The sequence below is a fragment of the Micropterus salmoides genome, unplaced genomic scaffold (genome assembly GCF_014851395.1).
Source record: "Micropterus salmoides isolate LMB-PRFRI ecotype aquatic unplaced genomic scaffold, ASM1485139v1 Ms_hic_scaffold_1, whole genome shotgun sequence".
Classification (NCBI taxonomy): domain Eukaryota; kingdom Metazoa; phylum Chordata; class Actinopteri; order Centrarchiformes; family Centrarchidae; genus Micropterus; species Micropterus salmoides.
This window is the reverse complement of record NW_024040040.1, coordinates 18,003,905-18,021,755: the sequence shown is the minus strand read 5'-3', so window position 1 is coordinate 18,021,755 and position 17,851 is coordinate 18,003,905. Positions and strand designations below refer to the sequence as shown.

Sequence of the window (17,851 nt, the reverse complement as noted above, 5' to 3'; positions counted from 1 at the left end):
TTCCCTAATGATGCCGGGCCTAATGGGACTGTTCATGGTATTCATTTGATAGCGCCGGCCCAGTAATTAGACTACACCTCACTTCATTAAACAGCAGGGGGGAAGGATGGCGTCCAGTGGCACGTACAGTAAATGCACACGCAATAACACCAGTGAAGTTAAAAACACAGACCCGATGATGGACACACACAGAAAGCAGCTACAGACCCAAGAGAGCACTGTGTTCGGGAGGAATGGCGATGCCACTTTATATTCAGAGTACTGCTCATTTGCCTGCAGTGTCTCAGTGTCTTGCAGACATTTCTTCCATAGTTATTCTTACGAGTACCTCTTATTATTCGTTCCATTGTACTGTATAGTGTTGAACTGTACTAGCAAAGGGCTTCAATCAATATCCTTGTAAAATGTAAAAATGCCATTTTGTTGTCTTTTTAAAGTGTAATCCAACTTTTGAGAGTTTTTAGTAACTATCTATTATAATCTAATCTATTATACTGTATATAATGAAATAACAGTAGGTGTTGGTGATTATCATGATTCAAAAAAGGTGAAGGGAGCAGTGGTAAAAGAACACAGTTGTTCCAAAAAGTACAGACTTTAATCCATCTTATTCAGAATCTATTTAATCACTCCTGTGGAGAAGCCTAGCAGGTTATGCCATTAAATTACCATCCAGACTAGGGGCTGCTACAACACACTTGGCAACATGCATGTTGCATAAATAAATGCATCTTCAATGCTTATATTCTTTGCTGTATTAGTGAGAATGAGAATATCCCAGTCAATTTCATTTCGTTCAGAAGAGAGATAAAAGAAGCAGTGGGGACAACAGACAATTCTGAACAATTCCAAACTGTCTAATTTACATATTATCCTTTGTAAGCTAGTAAACTAGTCACAACCTAAGAAACAGCAGCGTATTGTTCAGAGTGTTAAACATTTGCAAAGTCAACAACTTTGGCAACAACATCCCTACCCTCTCCTTCTGTCTCTGTCTACGGTGCTGAACCTGTCCCTTTGTGTGTCTCTATCCATGGTGCTGAAACACTTGTTTCTTTGACTGCATCTGAATTCACTCCCTATTTTCTCCTTTTAATTACTTTTTAACTATTTTATTAAGGTGTCTGGATTTTGAGAGTGTAATTTATGCACTGCGTGGTTCCCTTAATAATTCCTATACTGTAATGAGTAAGTATAAGTAGCGTCCATAGCACATGCACTACTGTTTTGCCAACAAGTTGTGCTACACTACTTGGAGAAAACAAACTGGAGGTGGTTCCGTGTTCAAACCTTTAGGAAGGACAGGTTGCGGTTTCGATCGATGCTGGTGATCTCCAAATTGCCCATCACGACTTCACAGTTCTCGTAGAGCTTCTTCAGGGTGCGGTACTGCTGGTCCAGGTCAGAGAGGGTGCTCAGCTTGTTCTCCGTGCCAGGACAAACTAGAGACAGAGAGAGAAAGAAAAAACTGTTGTTTGTTTACACATTCAACAAGACCAGTTCAAGCTCAATGGGCAGGGCCAAAGAACAACAGATTTTTAGAATATGTTATAATAAGAGCGGGATTAAAAGGAACATATATTGAAATTTGAAAACATGAATAAAAAGTCTATTAAATGTTAGCCATTATCTTAAAATGCCATCAGGCAGGCTTACTTGATCACATACAGTGGGCTACCACAATGTAGCTGCTTAATACTTAAAGGTCAGCCAACTAGCTACCTTAGCTTTTTCAGTGGTAAAATTGATGTAAAATATGATACATCCCTTTTCCCCCAGAGTTATTTCACCAGGAAAACTCTTTCACTGCACTCAGTGAGGTTTTAACTAAAACACCAAACTAGATGCATGACTGCTGTATGAGAGAATGAGAGAAAGGGGGCAGAAAAGACAGAAGAAGAAATATCCGGGATAGGGGATTTCCAGACTAAAACTATGCATTGTGTGAATAGTAGATACAGACTGAAGGAACAGAAGACATAAAGAAGTGAAACAGGCAGGACTGAAGGACAGCGGGAGTAGTAGAGAAAGAATAGGTTGGGAGATTACGTAAATTGCTAAAAAAAAAGAATGTGGCAGACGTGACCCTCAACAATGAGGGAGCTGCGGGAGAGGAGTCTTGGGGAGGGACAAGTGGGGTGAGAGGGGTGGATATCATTTCTCTGAGGCAGTGACCTACAGTCGAGGTCTGGCACTGGCACACCGTTTAATCAAAGATATTCAAATTGCATTGGTTGACCTTTGCAGAGGGTTTCACTTGGAGACTTTACTCGGCTGACGAGATTACAAGACTTTGAAGATATTATAGTGAGAGGAAACAGCTCTATTGGTGCGTGGAAAGGCCAGGCAATTAGAAACTGGAAGATTTCTCTGTCGGTTTTAACCACACGCACGTGCACACACAAGACAAAACAAAAAACACGCAGAAACACAAACCTGTCTCTCACCTCTGATAGATTCCAACACCCTCTGGCAAACATCCTTTTTACCAATCCACGCTAATTGCACTGACACCTAGCCTGGGAACTAGACAAATCTGCAAGCTCATGTTGTATTTGCTCTGGCAGACACGTCTGGCCCTGCTCCCATTCATTTCCACACATCCTGGATCCAGCAGGGCCAATCATAACTGTTTATCTAATATGGGGAAGGTTTGATATGATGACTGTACAGAAGAGCTTATTTGACACAATTGGGTTAAGTTTAATTCACCAGTTAGGTCCAGAGGCAGTTTGGTCTGTGCCCGTTGAACGCCCTTTGGAAATCGAAAATTACTGAGGTTACAGTGAATTAGGTGTAAGTGACATACCAACTACAACACATGTATACTGAGCTTAATTTTCCGTCATTAGAAGCCAGAAAGTCATTACATGATATCAGTGGAATCAGAAAGTTGGTTATCCTCTCTTAAAAGCGGCAGAAAAAATGTGCTTGAGAGATGCACAAAAGCCAAGAAGCTTCTCAATCAACAGAAAACTGGAACTGTAAAAAAAAATTCAAAAACCTTGAAAGCTGGTACCTGACTCATGTTCTTGTGATATTTCATGATCACAAGGGAAAAAAAGTCTATTTCTTGGTCTTGAAGTGGAAGACTTCTAAACTACCCTGCTATCTTAAAACAACACAAATCAAACACATGGTTAAAACATGTCCATTCTGTAAATGATTGTGTTTGCCTGCATTTCTGATGATAAATAAATGACAATCGACTAATGCAGGAGCTACCAGTGTAATTAGTTCCTTCTATTTTCGCCCATCAAGAGCTCTTTCCGTCCCTGCCAGCCTTTTCCACCAGTCAGTCAGCGTCCCCAGCCTCAGTCCGGCTACCATCTGCGCCGCTCAGCTGGCACCGTCTCCCCGTTACCACAAGCATGACTTGGAGGTTTGTGTGTTAGCGCGTGTATGTGGCAGAATGGAGATTGACTCATTGTAATTAAACTGCTCATTAAAGTTTGTCAGTGGTTCAACTTTGAATAGGCCTCACTTTTAAACTGGAATTTCATTTTTGCCAACGACTGCAAGTGTTGACCGGTTTAGCCTGTAAAAGGGAGTCATTCATTTTCAGTCTAACGTATATGTTACTCATATATTATATGTTTTTAGAAAGGTTACCTTCCAATGTCTGAAGACAAAGCCAACATCGGTCTCATTCAACCATGCAGGAAAGGTAGGGCTGAACGATGAATTGCATTTTCGATATTATCGCAATGTGATAAAACAGGATTTTCGAATCGCAAAGGCTGCGATTATGCTCTGGTCACATGACACAGGAGAGTAAAGCAGTCTGCAGAGGAAGCATCATCTTTGCATTGTATGCTGTACCTTGACTTGTTGTTGTTTAATGGCCTTAAGCTTGACAGAAGCTGACACTACAGAAACTTTAGTGTCACACATGGAACAAAATTAGTATTTTTTTTGTTTGCTTACTGGGATATAGAAAAGGAGGTTTTTGATGAGATCTTGTAGCGAATTAAACTGATATAAGGACGCATTAATTGGTGATTGAACTGTGGGTTTTGTATTGAGTGCTTACTGTAAAATACACTGTGGTGAGCTTAGTTTTTCTTGTTGTCTGTAGGTAGGCCAACCTGATGATATTTTATCATTATTTATTGCAATTCATGCATCACCTAATTTCATCATAACATACAGGCCTGACCCACAAGAAAGAACGGTGTATGTTTAATCTATCTAATATTGTGTTGGTCAAACTATACATGATTTACTGCTTGTCCGTTTTGAATAACAGAAGGTAAAGAGCTTAAAAATTAATCGCATATTAAATTGCAATCGCAATATTGGTTAAAAAAAATCACATAGTTAGTTAGTTTATTTTCCAAAATTGTTCAGCACTAAGGCAAGGTTTCCTTAACTTTAATAGTTTTAGTTATACATGAAACCACCATTATCACATGGGCAGTTCAAATCAACAATTCAGAAAATAGTAATAATAGCAGTAACTAAGCATGTTTCCTATAACTAACTATGCAACTATATTTTAGGTATTAATTTTTAAGCTAGGGAAGTAGTTGCCACTTGTACTCTGTAGATAAATGCCACTGCCAATTTACTGCATACTGGATTCTGCTTATCATGTGTTGTAGCACCCAGACATACTGTATGTTATTACTTCAGGGTATCCTCCAGCAGTTCTATATATCTTTCTGCCACCTCAATACTCCACAGACGTCGGGGTAACTTCCACTGCTTGATATGAGCACAAAAACATGCAAATTGCAGATTCTAGTCACCTTAAATGATATCAGATTTATTACTTTAAGAGCTGAAACTGGTAAGTGTAATTGCTTTAATGTGTAGCTCTTTGTTGTGAAATGTTTTAATGTGTTTAATGGCGTTTAATTGTTTTTCTACATTCTTTCATGTTGCACTGTAATTCTTTAGTGAACGTTGGTTCCGTGTTTTGCTTTGTTATCCATTTTGTGTGGCATGTCTGATTTATTAAAACTGCATTGATTAGTTGAAGGGAAAAAAATCAACAACTATTTTGAACATCAATTACTCATTTAAGTGATTTTTGGGTGGGTGAAGATATTTGCTGGTTGTCTTAGTTTTCTATTATTGCAAACTGAATATCTTTTTTTAATGGAATTTGTTTGACAAAAAGAGGAATTACCAGATGTTACTCTGAGTTTTGAGAAATTGGGAATTGAAATGGGATTTTTTTAACTACTGATCTACTACTGAAAAATGATCGTAATCTTTGGAATAAAACATGCATTTTATGGCCATGAGATTTCAGTCCAAACAGACCAATGTGGTACCACAATTCTGGCAGTAGTTGTGGGTGGAAGTAAGATGAATGGTGTCTATTAGGGGTCAGTCAGAATATTCCATTTGCATTTAAATACAACTGCTGTACATTTTTCATAAGCCAGAGTTCATATTCTCCACATTCAAAGTCCAAAAAATTTCAGAAAGAGAGAACTAAAAGGGGAAAAAATCTCCCAAAGGACCATTGCATAGTTGAACTTGCTCCTATATTGAACAACATTGAGAGCTCATAAACTCCCATATTGCTTTATGGATCGTTGGCTCTGCAAAGATGAGCGTGCTTCCTCTCCTCTGTGATCCTCCATATTGCTGTGAGGCTGCGTGGGACAGAATGGCAGTGAGGGGACCTGGGCTATGGTGATAAATGAGATTTGCTGACCATACACACACACGCGCTGATGAGTTATTAGATGAAATGATTTAAGAGCGGCTACAAACTACAAAGGAAGTCCGTGTGAGGATCTAAAATGGGTGGGATCGATAAACGTATGTGTGTGGGGATTCTCTTCTGTGTGTGTGTGTGTGTGTGTGTGTGTGTGTGTGGAGATGAAAGGTTAGCGGGTGTCTGTAATAATCTGTTACTGAAACCTACTTGCTGGTGTGCGAGTGAGGTTACGCCTGTATGTGGTGATAAAAGAGGGGAGAGGTGAAAAGTGAGGGGAAAACAACTCTCTAAAGCCAATATCAGCGTGCGCACACATACACACGCACAGACAAAGAGAGAAATGGTACTCATTCAGCATGAGTAAGCAAGGTAAAGCCAGGCAAGGAAAATAGAATTGAAAGAGAGAGAGGGAGAGACACAATCTTGTATTTGAGAGACTGGGAATGACATCCAGGAGCATTAGCATTCATATCGACACGCTCTACTGTAAATGCTCTTTTCTCTGGGCTCATTTCGAAAGTGTCTAGATCCATCTGCTCTGCCCCTTCCTCTCTCTCTCTTCTCCTAATTTCTTTTTCTCTGCCCTTAGCCATCTGTTTCTCCGTCTCTGCCCTCTCTCTTGCTCCCTCCATTCTTCTTTCTCTCAGGCTCAGCGACAGGACAATGTAAGTATTGAGCCGTTGCCTTTTTTCCACGTTAATGCATCGGGTGACACAGGGCCATGTCCACTTGACAGCTCCGGTGTGTGTGTGCCTGCCTGTGCCTGCCTGTGCCTGCGTGTGTGGTGGCGGTTGGGGGGACCAGATATCTGCCAATCAGGACAGCAGGCAGAATATCTCTACAGTCGTGTCTTTGCAGAGACAAAGACAGGCGAGGCGGCTCGGCTCAGCTCATTCATTCAACAGAGAGGGAGAGCACAGAGTATGAAGGGCACGTGACATAATAGTAAACATGGATAGAAAATAAAACCTATGACCTTTAAGAACATTAAAGGGCATTATCCAGGTGAGAGGATGAAACAGGTTGTTTAAACCATGAGGGTAATGCTTCTCTGACCTTATACAAGTGGTTACCAAAACCACTGTATCACACACCTCAAGCTCATAAGCATGAGCAGAAATCGGGGGGTCGAGGGGGTCAGGACCTATGCCAAAACCACAAATCTGATGAAGGAAACACCACCACTCTGCCCATTTTCTTTCTACTACTCTTCATATATCAGGACACCTCGTCACGTACCATGGCTTACATATAACCGCATCAAAGGGAGCTTTTTACTGATTCTGTAAAGCACCTTGACATATGCCCAGTGGCAAGATGCACTGGTTAAATAAAAACGACTCTTTCATCAGTGTCTGTTGCCAAGTTGGTTTCCCTCTGTTTATATCTATATGTTTATACATTCTCACTCCCGACTCGTCACATATTGACACTCAGTCAAGGCCCTTTGGCCTTTTTAACGCCCTGGGTTCTTTAGCGTCATTTTTTAATGTTTAGTGACTCTGCGGTCAAGTTATCATTGCTTAGCAACAACAAATATGCAATGTTTTGAAACGACACGTTATTAAAGTTGTGAAACATTGCATTTTGGTTACTAATAGGCAACAAAACTACTTGGTTAAGGTTAGGAAAAGATCATGGTTTGGTTTAAAATAACTACGTATGTCAGTTGACACGTAAGTTAACTAACATCACTTGCGTAACTTACGTAACTTGCCTAACTTAAATAAAAATATTTAATGCTGACTTTTTGTTTCACACGGGACATGACCGCCGCTCTCCTGGTTCAAAAGGTTCTGGCCCTCTATCCACCCCAACCACCTCCTTACCCAGACTTTTGTGTTACATATCATATACCTACCTTTACTGTAAAAAATTGACACTACAGGGCTTCCCCCACTGCGTTGAACTATGATGCTATAGGGATGCCCAGTTCACCTCCTGGGCACTGCCGAAGGAGGCCTTGAGCAAGCCCCTGAACCCCCAACTGCTCGGGGCACTGTGCCGAGTGGCAGCCCCCTCACTCTGACATCTCTCTGTTGCTATGGGTCCTGTTTGTGCATGTGTGTGTCTTTCGGACCTGTGTTTACATACTAACAATAATAACAGAGTGAAAACATAGAGTTTCCCTCTGTGGGATTAATAAAGTATTTCTTCTTCTTCTTTACAAACTGACACCGATGGGTCTTGACCATGCGTCCATATGTGACGAGTTCGGGAGTGAGAACAGGTTGGTTTATGGGTCTTGTGGTGTACCACTGCATATGTGAAAAAAAGTTTTATAAAGCCTTTTATGGCTCCAGAGGGATGATATTCAGTGGCTCCAAAACGGCCTTAAGTGATGTCACTCCTGTCAGCTTCTGTGGGACTGGAGACTACTATTTGAAATTGAAAAGAATCTACCTTGTCAGGTAAAAAGTTCTAAACATAGATAGTGTGGAGCCAATGCTAGAATGTTGGTGAGAACAGTCTTTAAATTTGAGTTCCAATGATCACCAACTGGAATTCCTCAGCAGTATTGAAACAGCAAAAATGATAAAAGAAAGACTGGGGAATGTGAGTAGAGCAATACGGAATAAAAGAAACGAACAAAAAATGGTCATAAAGACAAGGAGATGAATGCAACAGAGGGAGGAACAGAAAAGTAACAGAGCAGCCGAAATAAATAAAGAGAACAATGGAAAGAAAAGAATGAGTGAGCTCTTGGCAATACCACTGCACAGTACAATTCTTGGGTATATTCATGCCTTCAGCAGTCCAGCAGTGTAGATACCAGACTCGAACGGCTTTATAAGAGATTCAGTTTCCTATTTTTTTTAAGACATCCGTATAACTTATAGATAATGACCATAGAGAAAGGAAAGATTTGAGTTGGCAGCCTGATGATGTGATTTTTTTCCCTCTTTGGTCTTTGTCCAGTTCAAATACAGATACAGAGTGTCTGCATTTTTTTGTCTTTGTCTATGTACATAAATACATTCAGTGCCTGAGTGTATGTGTGTGCTGGCTCCATGAGGCGTGTAAACATACACACTGCATGAAGGAAAAAAAAACAAAGACAACTTTTAGCTGCATAACTCGGTTTTTGCTGCTGGTGGGTCCCTTCAAGTCGCTTTCCTAGCTGAAAGTGACTGAATTTAATCTCCCTAAATTGAATTACAACTTAATCCTTCCTCACACCATTTGTCCAGGAAGACACCAGCGAGTTTTCCAACCATGAGGGAGCATCCTTGCGTCTTTTGAAAGCTGCAGCGATTAACGCGGGACAGGTAGGAGGAGAGAAATGTGTGGGCATGTGGTTTTGGCTTTAGAGCCCATTTCTGATCCATCCATGAAGTGAGAGACGCAGGCAGACAGTTACCTCCCCACTTATTCTCGCTGACATATTGAGCTGTTCTTGTTCTCATTTCTCACTCATCTCTTCTCCTTCACATTGCTGCCTCTTCTTCAGCTTTTATTCTCCCTATGTCTGCTCTCTTATCATGTTTCTGTCCTCCTGATGCAGCTTCAGCCTCAGACTGTCTCATTTTTCCATCAGCACACTTCTCTTCTCTGCCATTTGCATTAGCAGTAACTTAATACAGCTCTGGTATAAAGGGAGTGAACAGTAAGCAGTGCAATTTCATATCATTGATAAAATTGCACTGTTTACTGCTTACACACATGCATCATTTTCCTGTGAATCCCTTGTGCCTGCAATGAATCCAGTGCAGGAATGGTGGACTCCGTCACAACCAATAAAAACTACTACAAAGTGAGATAATTATTGAATAGAAATACACTGAATGGCTATTACAGAAAAAAAAGTTCCAAAAATGGGGATTGATTTTGTGAAAAGGAGAATTATGATTTTAATGTCTAGAAACTCTGGGATACGGAGAAGAAATTCAATAAAATTAAAATGTAGTTTTCCTATGGCTGTGGTCATATCAAATGTAGACAATGTGACATCTGAAACCTATTAAGATTTTAATAACCTCCAAAAGTTCTTCTACTGGAAGTACACTGCATGCCACAGTCTTTCATTTCTGTTGGGAAATCGAAGATGACGAGCTACTAGAAGCCAGAGAAAAGAGTTTGTACATTTAAACAGGGGAAAATGCTGTAAACTCTTGGGTTTTGAGCTGTAATGGCTGACTGAGTGGGTGGCGTGGTAACTGCAGCGGTCAGCAAATGACACAAGTAAAACAGAGCGGGTTCAAAGCTCTGGCACAAGGTCACGACTCTATTCACTGGACGTGGTGTATTTCCAGCTCAGAGAGATCTCAGAGGCCATACGGTCTTATCTACCTTTAGCTCAGTCGGCTACAGTCACATTTCCGAGCCTATTTGCTTCTCTAACTGCAAGAAAAACATCCACCTGTCCGCCTGATAAAAAATGTGTGCAATGTAAAAGTTTGGCGCTATCAATTTTATCCTGGCTCTCACAGACACTTTCTAAATGTTATTTCCTGAGAGGAACAAGCATGCGGTCTCTCCACACTGAAGCAAAGCAGTCTGCAGTGACATATTATTAAGTAAGTTTGCTTTTTACAGCGTAGCTGATGGTGTTTTAGCAAGTATGGGATTGTATGAGTGTTGGGAAGCAATAGAAGTCTTTATGAGTGGAGGAAAGTTCTGCAGAGGTCATCGTCAAACTCAACAAACAGTCTGAGAGTACAGGGCAAGGACACACCTAACAGCATGATCCCTGATGCATCTGAAGGTTATTTCTACAGCTTCAGGACAGCCTAATCAATAAAGTTCCAAATAAACAACTTCTATCAAGGTAAAAAAGCAATTTTTAAAGCATAGGATATTTCCCCTACACTAGTGTTCACTTCTTCAGATGAAATTCTGAACTTACACTCAGAAAATCATGCTTAGGAGGCTCTAAGTCACCTTCCCGATCACTTTTGAACACAAGTTCACAATTATTGATTAGACGGTTCTGCATTACAGGAATAACAAAGGAGCAGTATTAAATTAAGCACCTTTCCTTTTGAAGTAGAAGCCAGTTGGAAAGAAAAACAATGATGTTGGACATTAAACTGGATAAATTATGTGTGCGTACATGCTTGCAAAGTTTTAGGGGTTGATTTCCTTTTTACATTTTCAAAAAAAGAAGAAAAAAAAAACATCTTTAATTTTATCTGGGTTTATTTTGATTGTTTAAAAATTGGTCAATATTAAATAAAAACTTCTACAACTAAAAATTTGTTTTTTAATGTAATAATCTGTAATCTTCATGTTTTGTCTGACCATCAATTGAAAACCCAAAGAATACTCAAATTTACTTCCATAGTGAAAGTTAACCAGTTTTGACCTCTACTGATGCTATGTTAAATGTTTAAACGAGTTGGTCCTGTTTTGTTCGTATGGTGCATGTGCACAAGGATACGCATTAAACATGTTGGTTAGAGCCACTAAATGTAAACAAAACTTTTGTCTGTTTAAGAAAACTCCATGGTGCACTTTTAATTAATGACAAAATGTTTTACTGATTCATTTTCTGTCGATCAACCAATCTATTAGTTGACTAATGGTTTCAGCACAAAAACAAAATTCTGTTATTTTGCTAAAGGCGTTGCAGTTAGGGAGTAGGCATCTTATATCACCACACCACAAAACTCCCATTTTTTTCCAATTTTCTTTTCAGTCCTGCTTAAAATATTCATTTCCTGAGCTGTCAACTTCACAAGATGAACTACTTTTTAAAAGATACAAGCGGTGTCTTCATGCAGGAAACTTTTAGGGACATAAAATTGGGATGAAAAGTAAGTTTAAACGTTCTTCTTCTTTAAAGAGGGTGTATGTTTTTGGTCCGAATTGGTAAAAAACGCCAAAAGACAAGTCTTAGATCTAATGCATACAAACTACTGTATAAAGAAGACAACCGTACACCTAAAATACAGAGGGGCGTACTTCATATGGCTAAAATTCAAAAACACACATGCATAAAAACATACAGAAATCTTCCCAGATGTTTAGTATGTGGCTGAATACTACTCCTTTCCGAGATGCATTCCCATCCAGCTGACACACTCCCACACGCCTGGCTTCAAACAGCCCAGGAGTCTGGACCACATCAGTTGGTTATTACTGTGCCCATATCACTGCTACCACCACCACCATCATCATCCTCTCACACACAGTCCTGAGGTGGTGCTGACGAGGCAGCCATGGAGCTTACAGGCTCAGCGAGGCAACGTGGGCTTTATATGAAAAGAATGAGTTTCACTCCAAAATGAGATCCCCACCATTACAAAAAAGAAAAAAATGACCTCCTCTTACAAAATGACTGATTGCACAAATTACATTCCAGTATGGTACTTTTGTAGGTGCTAGCAGGATGCCCTTGGTTAATAGAATGTTAACACTTTTACAGACAGTAATCTGAAAAATCTGGGCTTTTTTAGTACATTTTTAAAAATTGAGTCTTCAAACACATATAAAGGGTCAGAGTGACCCCTTGTAAGCTTTTTTTATGGGCTGCAGTTAAATAATTTCATACAACTGTTAGGACTTTAGTTCATGCTCAGTTTATTTGGCATGACTGAATTCTTTGATTACCGAATTTACTAGCAACAACAACAGAGTGCCACGCCAGCAGCACAGCATAATAATAGATGTGACAAACACTTGTGTGCTAGAATGACCGCCAAGTAAATTGAAAAAGTAGACATACAGTGCAGTTGTTTTAACTTTGTTCAACTTTTGTGCAAATTGGGTGAATGCTGTGTACCTGCAACTCTTTGAGGAACTGGGTTAATATATTCCTAATCAGTCCGCCTCTCCACATCCTTATCTCTGACGGTGCTGCTTGATGAGACAGTATGTTAATCCAAGCAAACTTGGTGGCTCTGTTGGTGAAGGCCGAGGACGAAACAAATCCGTCAAAAAAAGAAGACTCTTCAAAAGGAGCTTATTCTGTTGGCACAAGTCTGTTTGCAGTCTCTTCTGTACTTAAACTTCTATGCATAAATATACCTTTTCTTACAGACGATTAATTAAAACATAGTAGCTAAATTAGGGCTGTGACTAATGATTGCTTCCATTAATGAATTATTTTGCAGATTATGTTTTGATCTCTAAAATGTCCTGCACAACAAACCCAAAGTAATGTTTTCTCACTAGGGATGGGGATCGATACTGAGTTCTAAAACGACCCAGTTCCAAAATTTCTCAAAACCCCAAAATCAATAAGGCCCGAGCTTATCGATACTGCTATCAAGACTAGTGGCTCCTATAATGTCACGTTATGTCTCGAGCGTCAAATCTGGTTTAATTTGAAACGCGATGGGCAGTTATTATGCGCACTTAAATATTTGTATATTTATCGCAAGTCATATGTCATCTCTGAATAAATATTTACCTCCACATTGAATATTTACCTCATGCCCGTTTGGTCTGATCTTACCAAATAACCGTCACCAAATAATAGTAAAGTATCAATAGTGGTACCCTTTAAGACTCGGATCATTAAGAAGTCTCAATAATCATATCAATATCAATAAAAATTAACGAGCCCCATCCCTATTTCACACTACTAGCAACTTTAGCTCTAAGCTAATTAAAAAGTGTGATTATGATAAACAAGGTGTGACTTTCAAGTTGCAACAAAGTCAGGCTCTATAACCACAAGTACTGGGAATGCTGTAAACTGCTGTTATTTTAATGCAATAACCCTAAAAACATTGTGTCATTGATAGGGCTGGATACTTATTGGCAGATGCTGCTGTACTAAAAGGAGCACAGTCCTTTACTGGCCTGTCCTTGATTAGGCTGCATACAGGCCCATTCTGCTCCACCAATCAGAGAGCAAGGAAAGCCCAGATGTAGCCTGAGAGCCAGAACCCAGGGAAAAACATCCACTAAAAGCTCACTGCTGTTCATTAAACCTGTTGCTGTGAGCGCAATGTAACAGGTGAAGACAACAAGTGCAGCATTTTTCTCTGCTCTTTGCTTCTCTCACCTGCATTGTGGCTGACTTGATGATACATGTAGAGCATTTTAAAATATTAGACACAGATTTTAAAACATGTACTACAGAGAGTCTGTTCTGACAGAAACAAGGCCACCATACAAGAGGAATTAGTTTTTGCTTATTAGGGCACCCCCACTTCGCTGCAAACTTAAAAATGTCCCTGACAGCTCTGGGCGGCTGATCCGGGGCCAGCAGGGATTCAGAGCCATCAATCATCTCTCAGCAGGGTCCCTTCCCCTTCATGCACACCGACTGCCCCCCTGTAGCTCCTCTTCCTTCTTGTCCATCTCTGATTTTTCTATCCACTAAGGTTTTTTATCCTCTCCTTCTGTATCTTTACTCTCCTTCACCTTTGCCTACTTTAACCTGCTGTCCTTCCTGCATCTTTTCTTCACACTCCTTCGTCTACACCGTTTTCTCCTCTCTTTTTTGTCACTTTTTTTCTCCCACGGGGCATTCCTATGTATCTCAATCCCTTTCCCATCGCAGCCATCATCAGTTATCATTACATGTATGCCTGCAACACACATACACACAGTTCATGAAATGTACCTAAAGACATGAGTGTCAAGACTTCCAAATGCACATACATACATTGTACAACACTAACTTGCACACACACACACACACACACACACACACACACACACATATATGAATACTGGATCTCCTCCATCAAGGGGGCAATCATTTCTCGGTGGGCGCTGGGATATTACCTGCTACACTGACACAGGTGGGTGGGGGGTCATTTGTATAACAGTGTGCGTGTGCGTGTGTGCGCACGTGTGTGTGTGTGTCCGACACAGGTTTAATGACTCGTCCCAGCCAATTTTCAGCCGGTGGCTTCTCTTTGTGGGGAAATGAGGTTTGTAGTTAATGTAGCACAGAAGGGCTCCCTATGATCGCGTGTGTGTGTGTGTGCATGTGTGTGTGTGTGTGTGTCAGTTCCAGTGAGTTGGCTCCAAGCAGAATATTAGTAGGAACCATATGGGAGAAATCATTATGAAGGAAGGTTCGAGAACATTTATGCTGTGAGGCCTGCATGTTTCAATATCGGAGCTAGGAAAGGATACGCCTTTGGTGTAAAGATGCATGCAGTGTGTGTGTGTGTGTGTGTGTGTGTGTGTGTGTGTGTGATTGTGTGCATGCTTATTTGTGCTTCTTCAAGTGTGTTTAGCTTCACTATCCCTTTATAAATGACATTATTGTGTGTGTGTGTGTGTGTGTGTGTGTCCGTTCATGTACAAAATTCACTAATTTCAGTTATTCCAAACACAGCAGTTGCCTTCAAATTGTGTACAAATGAAGTAACATGTCATGCCAGGGAGATAATGAAACACACACACATTCAAAACACACACACGCACACATAAAATGCACCACAGATGCTGTCTGTACTGTCTGTCATTTTGGCCCCTGAAATGCACAAAAACGCACACGAAAGCACCAGAACGCTTGCAAAACATCCTGCATATAAGCGCACGGCTGCACATGTAAACACACACACACACACACACACACACACACAAACAGAGCACTGGGGGGAAGCTGGCTTCCCAGAAGAGGAAATAAGTTTGGGTTGGATGTAATGAGCAACTGAAAGGCAAATGAGCCCTTCAGTGTGACGGCCTCTATCTAAACCCAGACAGCCCGTGTCTAGGGAGACGCTTTATTGCTGAGAGAATCCAAAATGTCATTCATCTATCTGTACTCCGGCCTCCCTTCCTCCGTCTCCCCACCACCTCATTCCACTCCTGTCATCTTTTTTTACGCTCTTCCTCTTCCACTCTCCTTGGCGTAAAAACCCCCCAAAACATTCTTTCCCATTTTTCCCATCCTCACTCTCCTGTCGATTTTTTGCCATCACTGTTCCTCCTAACTTAGTCCTTGCCCATTGTCATTAAAGGTCTTCCTTTCTTCTACTCATCCTCCTATCGTCTTCCCTTTTCCCCCCGTTTGTCGCCTTTCAAAACTCTCTCTCAACCCTCTTCCCTTCAAAGCCTGCCTCCTACTTTTGTCTGACACTAATGTGACAAATGATTATTTCCAGTGCTGATTAAAGTGACTTTTTATTTTTAGATTCATGTATATGTTTCGGCTGCAATCTGTTTAAAAGGTGCATCTGGTTCCTGCAGTGGCCAACCAAATCTGGAGCACCTGGGTCTGGTTTTGCACTTCACAATACCCTTATTCACACATAACCATATTTATAGTACTATCACACACATCTACTTTACTTTGGAGTTTATTTTCTTTATTATAACAAATCATTTTAGATTTGCTGTCATTTGCATGTCTATTTCTAGTTTTGGTTATTGCCTCTTGGGCCGTTATATGTCTGAAAATAGGGAAAAATACCAACCACAGCCTCCAAAAACCCAAAAAAAAAATTTCAGCCGTAATATTGAAAGAGATCCATCGCAAACTCTCACCACTGAATTCCACCTGGTGCCGTTTAGTAGTTAAAAGGTTTCCTCTGTTTGAATTGTGTTGATTGTTGATATAGCAATGGGGAGTCTGCAGAGGGTGTTTTATTTTGTAAATTGACCAGATGCTCTTTGCTGTTTCTGTGTATGACTTCCTGCCCTGTTCTATCTGCTCTATGCAGCTTGACACAGCTTCCGTCAAAAAAAAGACTAGCCGCGTATTCTCTGCGGTGCAGAGCGGAGAGATGCTTCTGGGCCACGTCTCATGGAATCACAAGCATCGCGGACACAGCAGTGCCTAGTGGAATCGCAAGATCCGGTATGCTTGGACACAGGAGAACGACTCTGGAATTTGTTTGAATATAGTGTGGGAAATACAGGAAAACTACAACTCAAGGAAGTGCATCACTTCATTGAAAAATAACAATTTGAACATCACAGATTTTTGATGTGTAGCAGTGTGTTGTTTTTTTTTGCTTTAAAAGAATAAGATGAAGGCTCGGAACAGACAGAATTGCAGCCTGGCTCTGTAGCCTTAGGCGCAAAAATTCAATGGAGACAATTGGCCATAGACATGGCAACAGCATCAAACAGTCCACTGCGTCTTGAACTGAATCCCAGTCCATCGAAAGCTGCTTGAAAAAGTGGTGCCAGGAGCGAAATATGTAACTATTTTGTGTACAGAGCCAGCCAAGATGGACGCCCAACTGAGGCACTAAAACCGTTGTGTGTAAGTTGCTCAAAAAAACTCGTCCAACTTAGGTGTGACCTCAGTGATCGTTGTTTTGTGACACTTCTTGATGGTTTTTCTTGCCGTTTGAATTTGACACTGAAGAAAGCCAGAGTCACAATGCTGGATTGATAACACTTCCCATTTCACATCCCTGGTCCTTTAACTCATGTCTCCACTCCTCAATTTCTCCCCCGCTCCCACCCTCCTCCCCCTCTCACCCCTTTTTGTCTTTTTGTTTTTAATTCCACACGGCCACTGCCATTCATCTTTGGCAAAAATCAATAGACATTCACTGGCGTGCAGGAGTTGAGGGATGTAAATAGCAGAAATCTGACATTCGCAGGATATAAAACAAAAGGCTTTCAATATAATCAACAGCGGTGCTGGTTCCATTCCTCAAACAATCCATAGCCTTATTAAAAAGGGACCAATAATTTAGCCCTGTGTACTGCCGATGGAGGGTGCATGACAATAGTGTCTGATGAGTCAGGAATTGTGTGTATGACAGGGTGAGGAGAGATGGGAGTGAGTTACAGAGGGCAAGGACAGAGCATGGAGTAATTTGTATGAGTGTTTACAGCATGATATTATGTATGTGTGTCGCATCATTTTCCTTTATTGGTTTTACATATTGCTGTTGTCTTGTTTTGGATTTATTTTAACATGTTCTGCCGCTCTAGCCTCTCACTTGCTCTTTGCTTGTGGAACTGTCCAGTTTGATGTAGGTATTTTATTCTTACACAAAAAAAGAAGTTATGTTAAGGATTCTAATTTGCGTTATTTATATTACCAGATTCCTTTTGCATTGATTAAAAGTTGACATCTAGTGGTCTCAGCCACTGCTCACCCCTCATTTTCCAAGCGCGTAGGAGAAGCTACAGTGGCCAACATGGCTCTAACAAACCACACTTCTCCTACTACTGCAATTACTACTTCTTTGTACGTATTCAACGTAGTGACGAAACGTGCTCTGTAGCAACTTGTCCATTTAGGTTACTGTAGAAACATGTCGGCATAACATGGCAACATCCATGTAAGAGGACCCGGTG

The 17,851-nt window shown here is 40.7% G+C and overlaps 1 protein-coding gene across 3 annotated transcripts in view; it reads right to left on the bottom strand.

The window, feature by feature from the left end:
• LOC119904608 (receptor tyrosine-protein kinase erbB-4-like) overlaps positions 1–17,851 on the bottom strand; it is a 287,263-nt gene that overhangs the window by 142,309 nt on the left and 127,103 nt on the right. For all 3 annotated transcript variants that reach the window (XM_038721419.1, XM_038721427.1, XM_038721434.1), the window contains exon 2: positions 1,291–1,442. In XM_038721419.1, the coding sequence (XP_038577347.1) occupies positions 1,291–1,442 (152 nt within the window). The remainder of the gene's footprint in view (positions 1–1,290; positions 1,443–17,851) is intronic.